Source organism: Ostrinia nubilalis, chromosome 4 (assembly GCF_963855985.1).
Source record: "Ostrinia nubilalis chromosome 4, ilOstNubi1.1, whole genome shotgun sequence".
Classification (NCBI taxonomy): Eukaryota; Metazoa; Arthropoda; class Insecta; order Lepidoptera; family Crambidae; genus Ostrinia; species Ostrinia nubilalis.
The window spans coordinates 16,556,823-16,577,766 of record NC_087091.1 but is presented as its reverse complement, the minus strand read 5'-3'; the positions used below and the strand labels follow the sequence as shown (position 1 = coordinate 16,577,766).

General features: G+C 41.3%; 2 protein-coding genes across 2 annotated transcripts; both read left to right on the top strand.

Annotated features, from left to right (window-relative positions):
* The first annotated feature begins 389 nt into the window (after positions 1-389).
* LOC135071555 (uncharacterized) lies at positions 390-1,302 on the top strand. The gene has a single exon (XM_063965328.1). It carries the CDS (start codon positions 407-409, stop codon positions 1,178-1,180), a length of 774 nt encoding a protein of 257 aa, XP_063821398.1. The 5' UTR covers positions 390-406; the 3' UTR covers positions 1,181-1,302.
* Positions 1,303-4,090: 2,788 nt separating this feature from the next.
* LOC135071277 (interferon-related developmental regulator 2) lies at positions 4,091-20,901 on the top strand. The gene is made up of 9 exons (XM_063965070.1): positions 4,091-4,396; positions 6,139-6,261; positions 8,473-8,723; positions 9,088-9,186; positions 9,951-10,058; positions 13,313-13,495; positions 15,314-15,490; positions 16,600-16,815; positions 19,077-20,901. Exons 1-9 carry the CDS (start codon positions 4,363-4,365, stop codon positions 19,161-19,163), a joined length of 1,278 nt encoding a protein of 425 aa, XP_063821140.1. The 5' UTR covers positions 4,091-4,362; the 3' UTR covers positions 19,164-20,901.
* Positions 20,902-20,944: the final 43 nt, after the last annotated feature.

Below are 20,944 nucleotides of genomic sequence, written 5' to 3'. Positions count from 1 at the left end.
TTATTGCTACCTACAGATCACTATCTAGGTAATTTAAATCACAACTTTTTTGTGTTTGTAGCCATTCGTTAACTGTGTCATGTCAGATGGTATTAAGTTTTACAGTCTCAGCACAGTTTGCCTGTTCCAATACACCTACATTTGTATCTTATTAAGTACAGTAGTTTGTAATTAGTTGTATATGAGGGTACAATTAATTTAACACTTCTATTTCCCCAAAAAATAATAGAGTCCCATTCAGCTCCATCCCCCAACGAAAGCAATATGTTTATCAATTAAGCCGACAACATTCGTGATACCAGGGGATCCGTCGGACGGTTAAGTGTCGGAGTTTAATAAACTGTTTAATTAAGAGCGCTTGCGCAGGGTTAGGGCGCAGTGCGGCGCGAGCGCGCGACCCGACACCATGCTGGCGCCGGCGCTGGTCGTCCTCACGCTCACCACCGCGCGTGCCTTTAAGATCACCAGCTTCCACGTACCTCCATACGTGCCTCCAGACCAAACCTCCGTCGACATCGAGTGCCGCTACGACGCCAACTTCACAATCCTCAACTGGTTCAAAGGCTCCACCGAGTTCTTCCGCTACAAACCCACGTCGACACCCAGCACGCGATCTTTCCCCATCCTCGGCGTCGGCACCATCGATCTGATCTCCTGCGGGCCCACCGAGTGCCGGCTCCGACTCGGCCAGCTCACTGAGGAAGCTTCAGGCCTCTACAGATGCGACCTGGAACTCGACAAACCGCCCTACAAGTTCGAATCCAAGACTGGATACATGAAGGTGGTCAGCCGTCAGCACCGACAACCGGTCGTCGAGGGTCTCTCTGACGAGTACGGGGAAGATGAAGAGATTCAAGCCTACTGTCGCGCGGAAAACAACGCTCAAGTACGATGGTACCTGAATGGGAAGGAAGCTTTGGAACTGCGGGGAAACCGTACCTTGAAACTGGGCAGCAAGCAGATAAATTCCCTCATCGCTCAACCAACAGTGACAGTGCAGTGTGCCGAATATATTGACGGCAAGTTGATAGGTTCAAAAGATGCTCAAGCTAAGTGGAAAAAAACTCTCAAAACATTGACCTACGAAGATCAGGCTTGTTCTATGGAAAATAGCTCTAACGCCATCAATTCTAAATTATTATGTTTATTGTCTGCGTGTGTTTTATGTTTACATGGTTGATTTTATAAATTATTCTTTAAGTTATTTTAAAAGAAGATAGCTATTTAAAATTGCATAAAATATAAATTTTGATTTATAACCAAAGATTGAATAAAACGTTCCTAGTAGTGAAAGCAAAGGGATAGTGATTGTTTTTTTATTTTATTTAAAAGCTTATGGTCCTAAAAATTCCTTGGCAGCTGTTTCTACATATTTAAGTATATGAGCTTTAGGACACGAAATATGATACTCTACTCAATCAACACACAAAATTAATATTTTTTTCTCCTTATCGTCAACACTTGTGCGTGCTTTGGTTAGCTGACTACCTACCAATGTAATTGTAAATGTTGTCCTATTTTATTAATTAAGTAAGTAATGTTCTTGCAATAAAAGATACGCTAAGAACCAATGTTTCATTTCCATGTTTCTAAAGATCTGAGGTAATAATGCAAAGCCCTCTTGGTACAATAATTATGGTAAAAATAGCTTTTGCCCGTAGCTTCGCCCACACGAATCTACAAAATCTACTTATAGAAAGTCTATACGCGTATTGTTTTCGTAATTAGTGACACGTTAAACCATACAAATAGGTAGGTATAGTAGGCGCGCGAGTTCATGTCCATCGGGGCCTTACTTACTTACTTATTTACTTATAAGTTGCAAAAAATATGGAATAAGTAGATAAGGTTGACCTACTTAATTGGTAATAATATCGATATCGACATTAGCATAATTAGTTAGGTAACAGCACTACCGCATTCCTCAGGATGGACATGAACTCGCGCGCCTACTGTACCCATGTTGATTTTCAAACTTTGTCACCTCATTCCTCCTTTGAGCCGATAATTCTGAAAAACCCTGAAAACGAGCTTAGGTAGGTATTCATTTGTCGATAGCAGTAATTATTACTCCTGTAAAGTTTTAAACAAAATAGTCTAATAATCTTGTCACTCACCGCCACCACTCAAGCATATTTATTATTGATTAATTGCCATCTTCATGCAGCTAATGGAAAGTGTTGATCAGCCTGAAGGTAGAAGAAAACTTGAAAGAAGCGAGCTTCCCTCGAAGTGCCAGAATCCTCAACCACAGAGGAGTTCCTCTATGGTTGAGCTTTTTTTTTACGTCGGGAAATTTGCGCATACCCACTGGTCAATGGGGACGGCCAGCCTACCCACTAAAGGCGGGGCCTACCCACTAAAACCCGACGGTTTCCACCAGAACCCAAAGTAGCGAGTTATTTTCCAAATTGGACATTCGTCCGCAGTTCTGCCTCAGGCTAGAGCCTCGCTCAAGAGTGAGCCTCTCCAGCTTCGAGGGAACCCCCTATCCCCTCCTCCAGTTGTTTTTATAGAGGTTTTCTCCTCGCGGCCCTGGTACAACAGGACCCCCGGCCCGCCGTAGCGGGTTAAGGTCTGCTCCATGCCGCTGCTCAGTTCAGTTCTGCTGATCTCAGAGAAGGACCGAGAGCGGCCCTCCAAAGAATGGTCCCGGGCAAATGCCCCGCCAGTCCCCACCTGTGGGGGTTTTTTAAGATGTCCCCTGCATCGTGACCCGGGTTACGGGTTGCCCGACAGGCCCGCCGAGTTGACGAGACCTGCCGCGCAGGTGAGAGGTTAGCCGCCCGCGTGAACAGACCACGCGGACGTTGCCCAGGGTGCACCACGAGGAGGTCCCTCACCATCGCACCCCTCTATGGTTGAGCTACCTCCAACTGACGAAACACAACAATGTTAACATTGTTGGGCAAAAGGTGACAGGCTTACTTACATAAGACTGTGGTACTTACATAAGTAATTAGCCAGGATCAAGCCCTGCCCTGTCAACCAACCCAGTAGAAAATTTTCGGTCTATGCCACTTTGATCACTTATAAATAAATCACACCTCCTCTGAATAGTTACATTTTTATTTTTTGTAATCATCATCATTTCAGCCATAGGACGTCCACTGAACTAAACATAGACCACCCCTAATGATTTGCATGTTGATCGATTGGTAGCGGCCTGCGTCCAGCGGCCCAGCGCTTCCCTGCTATCTTTATGATGTCATCTATTCACCTTGTGGGTGGACAGGACATCCCACGCTGCGTTTTCCAGTAAGTACACAGCCTCCATTCCAGAACCTTTCCGCCCCATCGGCCGTCAGTTCCGCGTAAGGTACTATGTGCCCTGAGCCCCGATTACGGTAACTTTTAACGTTTCCAATCCAGACGCGTTTCTGATTCTGCAATACGATTGGTCAAAACCACAGACGTACGCTGTTGAACGACCAATCGTATCGCAGAATCGAGAAGCGTGTCTGGATTGGAAACGTTAAAAGTTACCGTAATCGGGGCTCTGCTCATTTTTGTAAGATTTTTGATATTTTCTAAAAACCGCAGAAAACTAGTGAGTATTCAGAGGTGTGATTTATACTTTATAATATATTATAGTGTGAAACTAAAATAATAATTAAACTGGTGTCCATTTTGATCACCCAGGTCATCTTCCATGGGTGATCAAAGAACACCAAATTGTCGCATGGAGTCCACTTTGATCACCTGGGTGATCAAAGCCAAGTGATCAAAGTGGAATATACCAAAATTTTGCCGCCACTGTGAATCGAATACGAGAGTCTGATACTAAAGTTTTATGCGTTTATTTAATCAATAATTTATGTTATTATGAAATGAGTACCTATGGTTTTCCACATTACTAAACTAAATGGTTCTGTCGCCATGTTATTCAATTTAATGAAACACCTACAAAAATATGATGATGCATCCTTAATTTTCATCATAATAAAATATTGTGGTGCAATCTGTCTTTAAAATTTGTATAAAATGGCCGAGAATACCAACCCGTACCGATAAAATACCGTTATTTCGTTAATATTCCATATTTTTAATATAGCAACACCAGATTACAAAATGGCGTGCAATCGTTCCTCCCCTCCCGCCGATTCAAACAAAGTGACAGCGCATTGCGCAAAAAAACGAAGTTGAGTGTGCATGTTACACGGTTAAACATGTTAAAAAGCTTTTCTGAAATTTTAGTTTTATGTTACATTCGGTGCCCAAATCATTCTTTAAGAACTGATATATTGAACTTTTCTCCTTCTTGATTAAGTGACAAACATAGTTAAATAAATAGTGAATATAAAATAAATTAGATTTTAACCTTACCTATCGTTAAGACAGCTGTATTATACAAAAATCACCATGCCTAAAGGAAGGAAAAAAGGATCTAAACACGGTGAGTTCTATTTTTTTTGTTTCATGTGGTTTGTGACGCGCATACACCTGGAATTTGCCAAGAATGAGATCACGCGGCGACCTTGTGGTCGTCGACTTTTCCGCGCCGTAATGACATGTCCACGTATATTATTGTGTACTGGATTTTTCTTGCCGTCCCATAATCATGTTGCTCGTATTTAGCCTCATAATGTTGTTTCAGTTGTAATAAATACTTCTATCTTCAAATCCCCGTATCGTTCGTCCCCATTTCCTTAATTACTGCCGTTCTAGATGCAACGATTACTTTCGCGATTTCATAACTTGCGCGTTCTTCCCACATGGTGTTATTTTCCTTTGTTGATTATTGTTCTTCGAAGTACAAATTATCCAATTCTATAACGACCAAAAACAACCGTATAAATTAACATAAATACAGCTCATAAAGCTGAGGGAGAACTGGTTTATATCGTAATAGGAGTATGGCCTTGATTACAGATGTTACAATTTTAGTAATGTGCTAATTTTTGCTATCATTCTTTATCTTTGAATGTCAAGTCTATTTAACACTAAAACCTGATAACATTTTCCATACCATTCTTACACAATGATCATAATATCACTACTAAGAACCTATAAAAAAACATCCTATTGAGAAGTTTTCCTTTTACTAGTAAATAATGAAATTTTTATATGCTACACCTTCTAAAACTCCTTACTTTGTGCATCAATGTTTTGCTTTCATCAAAATCCCCAACCTGAGAAGTGATGTTGCCTTCATTTTTACCCGACTACGGCAAAGCAAAAGGAGGGTTATGATTTTGACAGGCTATGTATGTATGTATGTATGTATGTATGTTCATCTGTTCCCTCGTAACTTCTAAACTACTTATCAGAATTCGACAAATGACATATCATTAGAAGCGTCTTAATTGTCCGCTGGTTATAGGCCATACGGGGTTTCACAAAATCTAATGTGGCGCCCTCTAGCGGACAAAACATACAGAGTAAAAAAATAATTACCGCAGTCACACGTTGTCAAAGTGCTACGGTAGGTAGGTATATGTAACGTGTGACTACGCCTTTCCAAACATGAAAATTACTATGCAACTACATTAGCAACTTTGTTCAGTGCAGTATTCTCAAAATCTTGTTTTATACTTTTTCAGCGTCGTTTTTTGTCGTAGTTGGGTTTTAGTTTTTTACTTTTTTGTCAACAACTATATTTTTAAATATGGCTGGTGCAAAAAAAAAGGTCTTGTCATCTTTTGTTCAATAGTTTGTTTACAAGCTATACAATAAGCTCAGGTGCCAACATATGGCTTACCTACCTGTACGTAGAGCCAATTTTTATTTATATCTGTTACCATGTACAAACTTTGTTTGGGTTTATTTTGTGACTCACACATAACAATGGCAGCCACCTTTTTTTATGAAGGAAGATGTGAGTAGGCTTCTACCACAAAATTGATTACTCAACATTAGGTCATAATGTTATTTTTGTATACTTCAATCCATTACTTGATTTGTAAAAATGTTACAATAAAATAATAAATATTAATAAAGCCTTACAAAAAATGCCTAAAACAATTTATTGACTACTCAAAATTTGAAGCCGATACTGATGTTTTTGCAGCAATAACCAAAACCAATATTTATTACTTTTTTAATATTGTGCAATAGCAAACTAAATAATACTAGTATTGCTAAGCATCTGAATAAGACTTAATGATCTCAATCAAAAATGTGTCTCTTTCCCCACAGACAAGTACAGGAGTACGGAGCAGCCCAGTTCGTCAGACGAAGATGCTGGCATTGATATGACCATCGACAACTGCTCAGAGATATCAGCACAGTCCGACTCCAGGAGCAACCATGACGAAGCAGGTCAGTTTCATAACTTAACCTCAACTGCGTAACCGTTATCTGAATTTTTTATTCCAGAACCTTCTTATCTACTATTTCCTAAACTTTGAGAAGTCAAAGATGAAATCTACAACAAAAACCTATAGCAGGCATTTCTGTAATAGGTGATGTTTTCCTGAAAAGTGTCTTTATTTAGCGTACAATAATATCTGTAATAATTTACTTACAGTCACATTTTCATTTACAAAATCAATTACACATTAAACTGTCAATTAAGATTTGAACTAGACAGTTAAAATAATAAAATACATAAAACAATTATATGTCTCAGGTACATTGTCTACAATGTCAGTATAATTAATCATAAATATATTTGATAGTAAGATATTTATTGGAATTAAACCATTTATATCTTGCAGTCACTCATTTATTGCTTAAAATGGACATTGGAGTTGTTTGTTGTTTATTGACAAATAATGACAGTCACGAGGGCTTATTATCTCAACAAATTACTCTGTACTTTCCATAATGAATAATAATTTAGTTCAGAGAATGAATCAGATGTTTTGGCCAACTACCGTCATAGCAATAATAACTATCAACGAATGTTTGAACAAGTGTGAGACAGTGAAAGTCGATGGCCTTTACACATGTATTGAAGGCCTTCGTGCACGCACATTGACTGTTGTCATAGAGCAAGTCCCAAAGTGCATATTTACAAAAACAATTTATTTGCCAGAAGCAATTAGTAAATGACCGTAATTTCTTAATATTACTTTTTAGGGTCAGTTTCTAATCTTTATTACAAGTTTATCAGCAAGTGATGAAACAAGCCCCTAATATGCATACACTGCAGTGTAAAGACATTATCTTTAAGTATTTAGTTTGAATTCAAAAGCTATTTGACTCACTTTTGTAATGCCACAAACATTGCCTAATGGCGTTTCTATGCGAGGTGAAATAATTACTTTACATAATTTGGAATTTCAGGGTTATCAGTCTATAAACACTTTAGTGATAATGGTGATAACGCGTAGGTACGCGTGCGTGATTCATCAAATGTTAATGTTATACAAAGTTTGGAATTTTTGCTCACAATGTTGCCTAAAATAGTAATGGAATAACCAGAGTTAATTAATATTCTGATGAGGAAAGTTTCAATAAAACCAATTTATTTCATTGGTTGCATACCTATTTCAGAGGGAAAAATTAATAAATGTAAAATCAAGGCACTGTAACAAAACAACACTGCATCATGCATTGTGTTGATTATTGATTTTATATGGCAACTTGTTATGATAGCCGATGCTATCTGCGTGTTGTCTGGAGAATACGAAACGTCTGTCTGTTAATAAAACATTGTTGACATCAAATGAATGACGTCACAATACGTCCCACGTGCCGTAGCGACTACGTCATTCGCCATGGATGAAAGTATTTCACAATGTTTTGATTAGATAAGGCGCACTGGGGAAAAACTTTGCTATCGATGACGCATAGGATTCGTCACTCGCTGGACCCTACGGCAATTTTCCCGCGTATCGTGTTCGTGACGCAATCGTGGACCGATCCAATTTATTACTCGAGTAATACGTCACTGTGCTCTCTAGGCAATGTTATGCAACGTCAATTGCTGCGCCGCGTAATAATAGCAGTTTTATAACAGTCTCTATTCACATACTATCGCTTTTTATCGTAATGGATTTAACTACTTATTGAGAGTGAGAACAATAGCCAAGAATATTTTGTACCTTAAAATATAAATTTGTAACAACAAAACTGAAATTAAATTATCTTTTTATTAAAATCGATATTACTGGAGGTCACATTTGCTTTCAGTTTCAAATTTCTAATAAGCTTTATCCAAGGACTTCAGTTCCATTTATAGTTTACTTTTTTTAAAAAGACCTTGAATTCACGTTTACACGTAACTAATTAGTTTACTGACTCATTTTTGCTTTTCTATGATTTTCAGTGGCGATTATGGTCGCTAGAATGTCCCAATGAACTGCCAACCTTTTTGGTAACAACAAGATCCACTAAAAAGCAAGAAATACATATTACTAAAGCCTGTTGATGTCGCGCTCGCACACTCACTGCGGGCGCCCGTCGCACAGTCGCGACAGCAATATAATTACGCGCGAGCGATAAGGATGGGTAGTTGGGGTCATTGGACAAAATTCTACGTGCTCACGGACCAGGCTTTACAAACGTTATCTTTTAACTCAACAGCTACAGAAAGCGAAGCAGAGAAGCTAGACGAAAAAGTTCTGGAGCTTATCGACAATCTGACCGCGCGCTCGGCAGCCGCCCGCGCTACCGCGCTAGGCTCGCTGCGCAGCGCGCTACAGCGGCGCTACCTCGGCTCGCTGCTGGAAAACCAGCGCGCTACGCTAGCCGACCTCATCTCGCGCGCTATCAGGAAGGGCCGTGACGCCGAACGCAAGGCGGCTGCCGCTATTGCACCCCTGCTATCTTTACAAGTAAGTTAATATAAATAATAATAAAATAATCTTTATTTTCTCATCATAAACATTACAATGACACGAGTTTTCAATATAATTACATTAAAAAAAGAGTTCATATTCATTTATTCACTTCGCAATGTGATAAATAGTTCTGGAGATGATCGACTATCTCACTTCGCGCTCGGTAGCTACCCGCGCTATTGCGCTACTCATATTCAGCTCAGCGCGCTACAGTTTTTTTGAGATCAATCATTTGTGATACACAAATAATTACTTTCAAAACAGAGCTTGCAAATTGCAATTTTTAATTGCAACTTGCAATAGAAGTTTTATTGAGTTAATTGCTAGACATCTTTTTAAACTGTACTTTTATTTATAGATCGGCGAGGAAGGCATCGAGGAGTTTGTCGCAGAAGTGCGGCCGGCGCTCACCGCCACCTGTGTCGACCGCTCGGCCTCGCTCGAAACCCGCACAGAGGTAAACTCAACCTCTAAATCATTGGTTCCCAAAGTGGGGGGCGCAAAGACCTTTAAAGGGGGTCGCGGGCCATTTGTAAGAAACCTGCGACCGCTGAGTGAATGCATTCCAGACTGCTCGATACGACCAATCTTGACGCGGAATTTTTGTATGGTTGAAAGGGGGCGCGTCTCAAATACCAATGCTCTAAATGTTCCTTGTTTCGTATAATCCATTGACCAACTAGACTAGCCATTTAAATTCATTGTTTCATATAATCGTTTCTTGACCAGCTAGACTAGGATGCGCGCTACGATAATATCTTATCGTGGTTCGACAATTTTAGTGTATGGGATTATCGTCTTAAATTGATAAGGTCTTATCGCGGTACACATCCTAACCCTGACGGGGTCACTTTGGTAGTTTTGGATTTTTAACTATTGCGCCACTTGCTTATTATAATGCGCCCCCAACGATATTTTTTATACACATGACTCTTTATGATCTCATTATTCACTTTGTCGAGTGCCATAGAAAGATCTGTGTCAAACGTTTATCAGCATTTTATGGTTTTCAAAGAAAATTACCTTAGTCTACTACTGGTGACACCGTTCACAAATAATTAAATATACAAAATGTTACCCTTGGTATCTTATCTTGAGTTAATAAATGCACTATTCACTGCTGAATAAAAGATCATGAATCTGTAAAAAACAATCTAAACCATTCCAGACGTATTTGGTGCGATCAATGTAAATGAATTCACATAAATTATTGTTGTCTAGTGCTGCTCGTCGCTCGCCGTGCTGTGCTACTTGATGGAGGAAGACGTCAACGAAATCGTCGAGATTATGAAAATGTACGAGACCATCTTCAGCAGAAGTTATCTGAAGGTAAGATTTTAACTTTAACTGTTTGTATAATTTCTCCAAATCGAACGCGAGCAACGTAAAACATTAAATGTACTTTCTAAATAAATATTTATTTCCTTTCTGCATTCACAATTATCGGGGAAAATATTTTAAGTTACAATTAGCTATTTGACGTGAATTTTTATTTTAATAGTGTTGCCTAAATCTAGATTTGCATGATACCGCGACGTAAACAGGGGACAGCGCCATCTATTGATCGCCGTCAGAATTATTTATACAGTGTCGGCAATGTATTTGAGCTATACTGCACTGTACTGCGTTCCACGTCACTTGCTTGCTATGTAACAACATTCGTTTTAGCGCCACACAAAATGTATAAAGGATATTTTGCGCTTTGTGGCGCGTCGCGCAGCATTTCTCAAGTGCGGCCCGATCTTTGTGTCAGTGTAGATTGGAATAGTGAGTCAGCGCCATCTATTGGTCGGCATCAGCACTCTACTGTTTGTCTGTCGCGTGTTGTTGCACAGCAGCATAGCGCCATTGCTTCTTCAGAACTAAGTTGTTTTTTTTAGGAAAAAGATTATTAGTAATATTCCCGTTAGCCCCTCATACTAAGCTAATATGCTTGTGTCACGAGTGAGCTCACCACAATAGTCAAGCGGCGGCGGGGACCGTAACCGCGTTCCCCGGATCACGAGTCGGCCAGTCCGACCCCTTCACCGTTCGGCTATCGTGGCTGTTTGGATATCTCGCACGGGCGTACAGCAGCAAGATAGCGCCATCTATTGCTCATCTTCATAACTAAGTTCTACCACAGAATAATAATAAGTACTACGTACAGAAGTTTTACTTCGCGAAGGTATTAAAAAAAAGTATGCTCAATGTCATTAACAATATGGTGTAATGAGGATCATTTCGATTTTTAGCTGTGAATGCAGATTTATAGGGCTAAGAAATCCTTAATACACAGTCCAAAAATTTTTGTTCTACGACAAAAATTGACGAAGTTATGGCCAAATTACTAAAAAAGTTCACTGACCGCCCGGCGCGGGGACGATGACGTCATTATATCCGATCCGAACGCTGCCGGCGTACTGCGTGGATAGAAAATATTTTTTTCTAGCCAAACTATCAGTTTTAGAGAAAAACTTGTAATGACATTTATTCATCAGAATAAATTAAGCTATCGATATGTAATTTTTAAAAATAGAAATTGTGAAAAATAACGCAAAAAATCCATACGCTCATACGATTCAATGGAACGCAGAGACGCGATTGGGGTCTCCGCGGTGGTATATTTGGCGATTTATTCAAATAAAGTGTTCATCTGGGGGCACGGCAGTGCCCCCACCAAGTCGAGCAAAAAAGCGGCACGGCCGTACCATCCTTTTCTCGAAGCAATTCAGGCCATTTTCGACCGCCTGTAACTTCGTTGTGGATAAAACTAGAAGGCTGAATTTTCATTAGCTATGCAGGCATTGTAAAGACACGGTATATTTAAAATTTCATTCAATTTGAACCAGTAGTTTAAGAATTATAACGGGTCAAAGTTACTTAATTTTGTCACTCACTGACTCACCGATCATCAAAATTCTAAGGCACTTCTAGCAGACCTAGAAGCTTCAAATTTGGAATATAAGTAGTGTTTGGTGTATGAATCAAGGAAAAACTAAAATATTTGGGGGCACGGTAGTGCAACCGCCAAGTCGAGTAAAATTTTTCAATTTCGGTCCAGTTTTCTAGATACATAACTGCTGTCTACAAAATACAAAAAGAAATGAGATTTGGGGGCACGGTAGTGCAACCGCCAAGTCGAGTAAAATTTTTCAATTTCGGTCCAGTTTTCTAGATACATAACTGCTGTCTACAAAATACAAAAAGAAATGAGATCCCATCAAAAACAATACTTGTCAAAAAAACCAAGTCTCGCAACTCAGTTGTTCTACGGTAAAAAGTTGTGAGATCCATGTAATACCAAGTCCAGGCCAGGAAATCTTTAACGTTTTACATAAATATGTTGACTTGGCCATCGCATGAAAACACGTGTAAATTAAATTATTTAGTGCGATGGCCAAGTCAATATTTATGTAAAACGTTAAAACTAAGTATGACTTGACCCCTCCCCCTCCCCCCAGGCCAGAAGCTGGGTAAGGCTTGCCCCTCCCCCAGGCCATAAGCATAAGCTGGATATGACTCCCCTTCGGCCAGAAGCTGGGTATGACACCCCCCCATGCCAGAAATGCCAGAAACTGGGTATGACTTGACCCCCCCTCCCCCCAGGCCAGAAGCTGGGTAAGGCTTGCCCCTCCCCCCAGGCTATAAGCTGGGTATGACTTATCCCCCCCCCCCCCAGGCCAGAAACTGGGTATTATTAGCATCATATTATGTATTATTATGTTCAATACAAACAATCATTAAGTTACACTCACCCCAACCGCGTCTCCGCATTGCATCGAATCCTATGAAAATGTGGTTTTTGGACATAGCGATACTTATTTATCACAATTTTTATTTTTAAAAATTACTGGTCGATAGGTTACTTTATTTTGATGAATAAATGTTATTAAAAGTTTTTTTCTAAAACTGATAGTTTAGCTGGAAAAAAATATTTTCCATCCCAATAGTACGCCGGCTGCGCTCGATTCGGATATAGTGACGTCACGCGGCCCTGCGTACGTTGACTTTTAGCGGCAAAAACGGCCTATGTTTATTACTTAATATCTTCGTAAGTAATGGTCCGATTTGGATAATTCAAAAAGATATATCTTTCTTATGTCTTAAAGATTAACGTAGATACTAGTTTTATTGAATTTTCTACAACAGTACTGATCCTCATTTAGCCTGTCTCAAGAGTCAAGCACCATTTTGTTGACAAACGTCAGTGATCGGAACTGCGCCGAAGCTATAGGGCTGACTTCGGTAAAATGATGTGACGTGAGATGCCAAACTGCGGAAAATGGCGGAGGAAATACATGATTTAGCATGAATTATCATGAATAATATTAACTACTTATTTACCTCTCAGTGTCTTGAGGCAACTTAAAAAAGTACATTCTGTGTTTTTATTATTATTTAGGCAGTTAAATACTGCACAGTATTTAGTACACCATTTTCTTTATTTTCTTCCATCATACACATAATACGCGTGCGTGAGTCAATGTTCGCTCGTATGTGAGGCCTTGTCGAATAGTATCCTGTAGGTGGGCCATCGTGCGTGTTTTGTTTTCGATGTAAACTCGCGGAGATGAACAGGCCTGGTTCTACATTGTTCGCAGGGCGACGGCAGCGTCAAAGTGTCAGGGCCGGTGCTCGAAGAAGGCGCGTGGCACGCGGCGGCGTTGGACGCGTGGGCGCTACTGCTGAGCTTGCTGAGCGCGCCGCACGCCGCGTCACTGCTACAAGCCACCGCGCCCGCTATGGCACGCTTTGCAGAGCTTATGGCGGCCTGTAGTCTCGAGGTCAGTGCTACGGCATCATCGGTTTATTTATAAGGTGTTCTAGGTCAGCGACGAGTGTACTGTGATGAGCGCGATCAAACTAATGGCACTCCTTTCTTGCGGTCTACGTAGCTTGGATTCGACGCGATACGATGGTGTCTTGTGTCAATGACAACCGGAGCACGACCACCTCTAATTTTATTGATATGCAAATGAAGGATTTGGCCTCCACTCCGTATGCTCTGGCCGAACGTGTTGGGATCTCTTAGTTCTAGAGTGGGACGGCTCTGCCAAGAAACATTTGGCTACTTTGGATTCGGTGGAAAGGCGTGCCAGAAGACTTATCGACAGCCCTACCCTTGTTGAAGCGGCGCTCCAGGAACTTGACCATCGCCGTAAGGTAGCATCCCTATCGGTTTTCTACAGGCTACACTTCGGAGAATGTGCGAAAGAATTACACGAATTAATTCCACCAGCCCCCTTCCATCATCGGGGAACCAGACGCAGGTTAGCGTACCATCCCTATATTGTTGACATTCCACCAGCTCGCACTAAGCGTTTCGATGACTCTTTTATAATGCGAACAGCTAGGGACTGGAATTCGTTGCCTGCTGCTGTCTTTCCCGAAAACTATAATCCGGGCCTCTTCAAGGCGAGAGTGAATAAGCACTTACAGGGCAGATATGTACCATCCTAGACTGCATCCCACTTAACATCAGGTGCGATTGTGGTCAAATACCTGCCTTGTTATGCATAAAAAAAAAAAAAGTTCAGCATCATCATCATCTCAGCCATAGGACGTCCACTGCTGAACATAGGCCTCCCCCAATGCTTTCCATTTTACCCGGTTGGTAGCGGCCTGCGTCCAGCCCTTTCCTACTACCTTTATGATGTCGTCGGTCCACCTTGTGGGTGGATGTCACACGTGGATCTCTTAGTTGCCCCTTACGAAATCCACGGGAAAAGTAGTAGTAGGGAAAAGGTAGTCCTATTCTATTCTGCCAGAACTACACGGCTACAAACAACATGTACAATGTGGCAAATATACCCAAAAATTAAGGTGTCAGACTAATGACTCATTATAAACGAATTTGATGACTACAACTTGGCAATGTTTTAACTTACACTCGTATTATATTATTTTTTACCCTTAACTAACAAAGACATACTTTATCAACACACTACTAAACTCACAATCCCAACAAGTGTGCCTAGCCGCCGACTCAGCTGTAGCCATCGCCCACGAGTGTACAGGCGTCTACGCGGGCGATATACAGTGTTTCATTTGCACCTGTGACCTGTACTAATTATAAAACAACCCAACAAACAAAAGTACACTTTATCAACACGTCACTAAACTCACAATCCCAACAAGTGCGCCTAGCGCCGACTAAGCTGTAGCCATCGCGCACGAGTGTACCGTCACATGCGTAGATTATAAAAAAACTCAACAAACAAAAGTACACTTTATCAACACATCCCTAAAGTCCAAATTCACAACAGGTGCGCCTAGCCGCCGGCTCGGCAGTAGCCATCGCGCACGAGTGTACAGGCTTCTACGCGGGCGATATACAGTGTTTAATTTGCACCTATGACCTGTACTAATTATAAATAAAACAACCCAACAAACAAAAGTACACTTTATCAACACATCCCTAAAGTCCACATTTCCCAACAGATGCGCCTAGCAGCCGGCTCCGCTGTAGCGTTCCATCGCCCACTAGTTGGCCTGCCCTGCGTCCAGGCGACATTATATTTTTGCACACTTATTGTAACTAAACCTCAACAAACAAAAGTACTCTTTATCAACACTTCCTTAAAGTCCACATTTCCAAACAGGTGCGCCTAGCAGCCGGCTCGGCCGTAGCCATCGCCCACGAGTGTACCGGAGTCGAAGCGTGCGAGGAGGTGCTGGCCCGATTAGGAGAGTTGGCCAAAGACTCCCACAAGTTCCGCGCCAAGCGGGACCGCAAGGTGCAGCGGGCTACCTTCAGGGACATACTCAAGTATATGGAGGTGAGTACTTGTTATGCTGAGGCCACACTAACGGCTAACGTCAATGCCCATTATCGCGATAATTATTGCGACACTGAGGTAGTGTGGTGTAGCCACTTCATCGCATTACTCGGTAATCTCTTTGAGCTAACGCCAAACGGCAATGTTATTGCCGTTGTCAAATTATCGCGTCAAGTCTTGGCTACACCTATGGTTAACGTTCATTATCGCAATAATTAATGGCATTTCCCGTTAGTGTGGCCCGAGCATTAGAAGTGAAATGAAAACGGTCACTGAGTCTGGTGATTTGTGGCCGATATTATACAGAGTTAACATAGTGAAGAGCGTCTAATTACCATGGTGCAGCTGATCGGAAAGTCATTTTTATTTCAAAATAGCAGAAGCTAAGAAGTGTTTTCTTGATGTTTTGTTATTTGTATAGTCTTAGCTAACCAATAGCGGTCTGAAGAGAATATGTGGAAGGTTTAGTAAACTTATTGCATGGGATTGATTGTACGTTGTCAAGGAATCCTACGAAGTTTTCTGCTCATTGCAGGAGATTTGTTATGCATTTAATTTTCAAAACGAGTTTTTGTAGTGATAAATCGTCATGTGTTGGTTTAGTTCAGACGATCACCAATAGATGGTGCTGTCCTGTTTTTCATTTTTTGTATTTCTGAACGCACCACAATCTTGTCCTGTCAAAACTGACATTTGACAGATCATTTTTCTCGACCGCCACTACTTTTGGCGCCTTGATACAACAACGCTACCATCCGTTGAATTGTCTGATTACTTCGAATTTGAGCGCGCATCGAGTGTCGAGTGGGTTGCCGTTTGAACAACCCGCTTTGGACCCGGTGGCGTCTCGAAACCTGCTTACGGGCATACTTAACTCCACGGAATCCATGAAAAATCAATAGAACTGAAACACCCACGTTTTATTGATAACTATGTCAATTATTTTTCACTCGACATTGGCAGAAATAAACCTCCCAGAGAGGTTTGGTTGCCATTAAAAAAAAATAGTCTGATGTTTCAATAAATGATGATAATTATTGTCTGTCGAAAAAGAGGCATAAAGTTCAATAAATTTTGAAAATACAAAATGGTTTGTTTCCCCGTTCCAGGAGGACGAGGTCCCCGAACTGGCCGTGCGCGTAGGCACCGAGTGCATCTGGTGCGCGTCGTGGGGTGCACGCGCGTGCTACGGCGCGCTGGCGGGCGCGCTGGGCGGCGGGCTGGCCGCACTCGCGCCGCACTCGCCGCCGCTGCGCCACGCGCTCGGGCTCGCCGACGCGCCCGTCACCGCCGCGCCGACGCAGAAACTCAACAAGCTGCAGCGGGTATGTATACAAGGTGTTTTTTCCATTTTCCGTGGCAGCGTTTATACCCGCGGTATGACAGATACACCAAGATGATGACTGCGATGACTGACAGCATAGCCAGAATAAAATTGGTGGTCGACATGTGGAACAAAAGCTGGTCAGTTGCGGCAGAATTCATGCCCCCCACAGCATTTTGGGCAATTACGACCTCTTGAGGTTGTACTTTACTGGAACCTTTTCCCATTGTTTTCCACTGATTAAACGGTCACCACGACGAAAAAAGTCAAGCGTATTGGACGCAGGTAAAGATGTGATTGGTTTCATTTTGATCACTTTTTAGGCACTTCAGTCACATTGTTCTAGATTCTAGATCACGCTCCATAAATGTAAGTCGGATTTTAGACACACGCGCGGTCAGCTCGAATGGCATGGGTCGCCATATGAGGAGTTCATAATCAAACACCCGAACTGAGTCAATCCCGTTTATTGAATGCACGATAAAATACAATGAAGCGACTTAAATATCTATAGGGTAAATGAGCATACACATGAATACAAGGGTTGTTAGTACATACATCACAAGGTAAATGAATATATGAGCCGACACTAACGGCTTGCTGGCGGGCGCGCTGGGCGGCGGGCTGGCCGCACTCGCCGCAGCAGAAGCTGAACAAGCTGCAGCGGGTATGTGGATATTTCGTACCTCTGATATCAGCTAGAAAGTTTTTTTTTTCCTTTATTCCATCATGCAATCAGTCAGAAGACTATGAACAGATTTGTTCTGTGATTATCGGCGATGAAAGCAGAATCCCCACTGGGACTCCCTCCATGGTCAGTTCTGGCTCTCCATGATGTCCAGAATGTGCCATCGCTTCAGTCGCCGCATAGCTTCTGGGATTGTGAGCTGCAAAGTTAAAGTTTTTTTTTTTAGAACAAAAGATTATTGGCAATTTGTATTACACAAATTAGTAATAGCAGAGTAAATACAAATGAGTAGGTCATCTTCATAGAAACTCACCGAGCGCGGTTTGTATGTGAGCGCGCACGCACACACTGACAAAATTCGGCGCAACCACGACTGGCTCCCCGCTAATCCACGCTAAATTTTGTCAGTGTGTGCGTGCGCGCCGCATACGTGTTGGCGCGCTCACATACAAACCGCGCCCGTGCGTTTCTATGAAGATGACCTACTCATTTGTATTTACTCTGGTAATAGTCCCGTTAGCCCCTCGTGTTAAGCTAAATAAGCTTGTGTTACGAGTGGGCTCACCGCAATTGTCAAGCGGTGGTGGGATTCGAACCCGCGTTCCTCGGATCTCGAGTCGGCCGTCAGACCTCTTCACCGTTGGGCTATCGTATGGTTATATTATAGCAACGCTGGCACGAGAAAGCAGCTTAATTTCGTAGCAGTGGACGTAGCACTGACCTACTGTAGCAACATAAGTAACAACTTTTATAACAGGCCAGGCATAGCGTTGCATCCAAGCAGCTACGACTCTAGACACTGCTACAACGCGATGTAGCAAATTTGCACCGTGCGTACCGGCTATGTCTTCAAAGCCGCCGGTTAGGTACGCGCTACGGTGTAGCTGATATCACTACGGACAGGAAGCATAACGGTAATCTACAGAGACGTAGCGCTTAGAACTACGACTGCTACGTTGTAACGACTACGACTCCAACCACTGCTACGATACAATGTAGCAATTAAGCTATGCAGCTACGGGCCTAGTTATTGACCATAACCTTTTGTAACACTTATCTACTGATTAGATTTGATCGAGATTTGATTTTGCGACTTCTAATCCCAAATCATAATTAACACCTTTTTTAAGTTGTTCAAACATCTCAGTAAAAAAAAAACTCATTTATTTCTGTAAGTAGGCTTTAAAAAAGCACTTTTACACGTCCCAGTATTAACCCTACCACTGCTTCAGGACTATTGTCCTTCTTAGAAATAAATAAATGGGCCAGTGCTGAGAAGAAGCAGCGCAAGAAACTCAGACACTATTGTCAGCCTCTTTTTCAAAGGTTTACAGGTTTTCAAAATACATAGTTATAAATATTTATGCGAGCTAGGCAGTTACGCATCCCAAACATTTTTATCTTTTAAATAATCATCGACTTTATAGTAGCCCTTTTTCATTAAGGTACTTTTAATATGTGCTTTGAATTTATGAGTGGGTAGTTCTACAACAGTTTGTGGTAATTTATTAAATAATTTAATACATTTCCCCATAAATGAAATTAATTTTAATAAATACCTTTTATCTTTACAGCATCTCCAAAACAGCGCCGCATCGAAGGCACGTACGCTCGCCCGCAACAAGACCCGCGACAAGCGCACCGCCGCGCTCGTGGTCTGAGCTCTCTCACTACAGATTGTTAGTACACAAACACTAAACGCGTCACTCCGCCTCACACTCGACCGCTCGGCCAATAAAATATCAGCACGACTCGTGGCAAACTATTGTGACCGTATACTCGTGCAAGATCTCTATTGCAAATGTATACACGCGATTTGCCAAAAGGCCGAGCATGAAGGCGCTTGCATAAGAAACAGCTCCCCGGTACGAACGCGGCTGCATCGAATCGGTGCCGGCTACTTTAGCCATGAAATTGAATCAGCTGGTACTGGATACCTATTTCTGTATGCAAGCGCCCTTATAAAAATTTACACAGGTCGTTACTTACCCATCTCTACCTGTGAAAAAAAAATTGTTTCGTATAAAACTTGAATTTTAGTTTAGTAGTTGACTGTAGATTGATCTATCGACAATATCACATACAATACTCACCCGATGTAGGTTGACTTGTCTTTAGATCATATAAACTGCCCATCTCTGGATACGAGTGTCAGACCGTCGAGCCCTCCCCTATGTTACAAGATTTCTACTCATTATGCATTTATTCTTATACAGGTTGTGGTCTGTTTGCACATGCTACAATTGAACTCCTATTTATCAACTCGATTGCATATTTATTACCTACTAACTAAATAGACATGTACCTTTGTCGCTGAGTAGATCACAACCTGCTCGACACTCATATCTGATCATCTAAGAGCAATAGTAACAGCATAGTGTGTAGAAAGTTTTAGTTATATTTCGCGAGGACGGATTAAGGACGAAACTTTTTATTTTGGGGACATTCTAAATTGGGAAAGATCGAAAAGATTGTAAAAAGGATGAGATTCCAATCGAGAATCGAATGTATCGATTTTATATGAACTATGTATGTCCTGAATCCGTCCTCATACGACTTGGCCGGCCGGTTCCGACGACGAAAAAAATGTTTGGCCGTTACTAGTATTAGGACGAAGCTTAGTGAACGCTAGCGGTTGGAACGAGCTAGTGTTTAGCTTGGTAGGCTAGTTATCGAACCAAAGAGACGTTTTGAATACTACAAAACGTCGGAATCGGCCCCGCCGTGTCGACTGAATTAGTTTACGATATTCATTAGTTGCGCACCACTAAACGTTACGTCATATCGATGAACTACAAAAACGGATGTATCGAATGTGGTGTTTGTACGTCATTCGTTTACGACGTCGATGTATTTCAAAATAGTTTATATTATACGATTGATGTTTTCATACCATTTTGTATTAATAACGCATCTTTGCTTACTCCATATCTTGGTGATTTGGGCTGTTATCCCGAATAGTAACTTATTTTGATTGTTGCGCGACTACTGCCATTACTTTTATTACGATTTTTAGCGAATTATTCTAATCTAATTAATTATACTTTGTTATATTATTGATATTTTTATATCAAAAGGACGGTAAGTCGGAGGGGTTTTGATATGTTGCTAATTGATTACAGTTTATTGTCGCATGATTCCCCTATATTACCACAATTGTGATGTTTGAACTTTTGTTGTATTAGATTTGTGTTAATTCGGTAAATAATCAAGTTGTGGAGTAAGGGACATTTATTTTAATGGTTGATATATAACAACGCGGCGCCTCTGTGCAGCCGTCGCGCATAAACTTCTTTGTAAATATTATTTTAATTCGTATTCCTGTTGCGGACACCTCGAGAATGTACATTAATTAGTCTTAGACATACGGAACGTTGAAATAATATTTATAACGAGACATTCGGTAGTTTCATTTGAATTTTCCCTGTTAGACCCTTGTTAT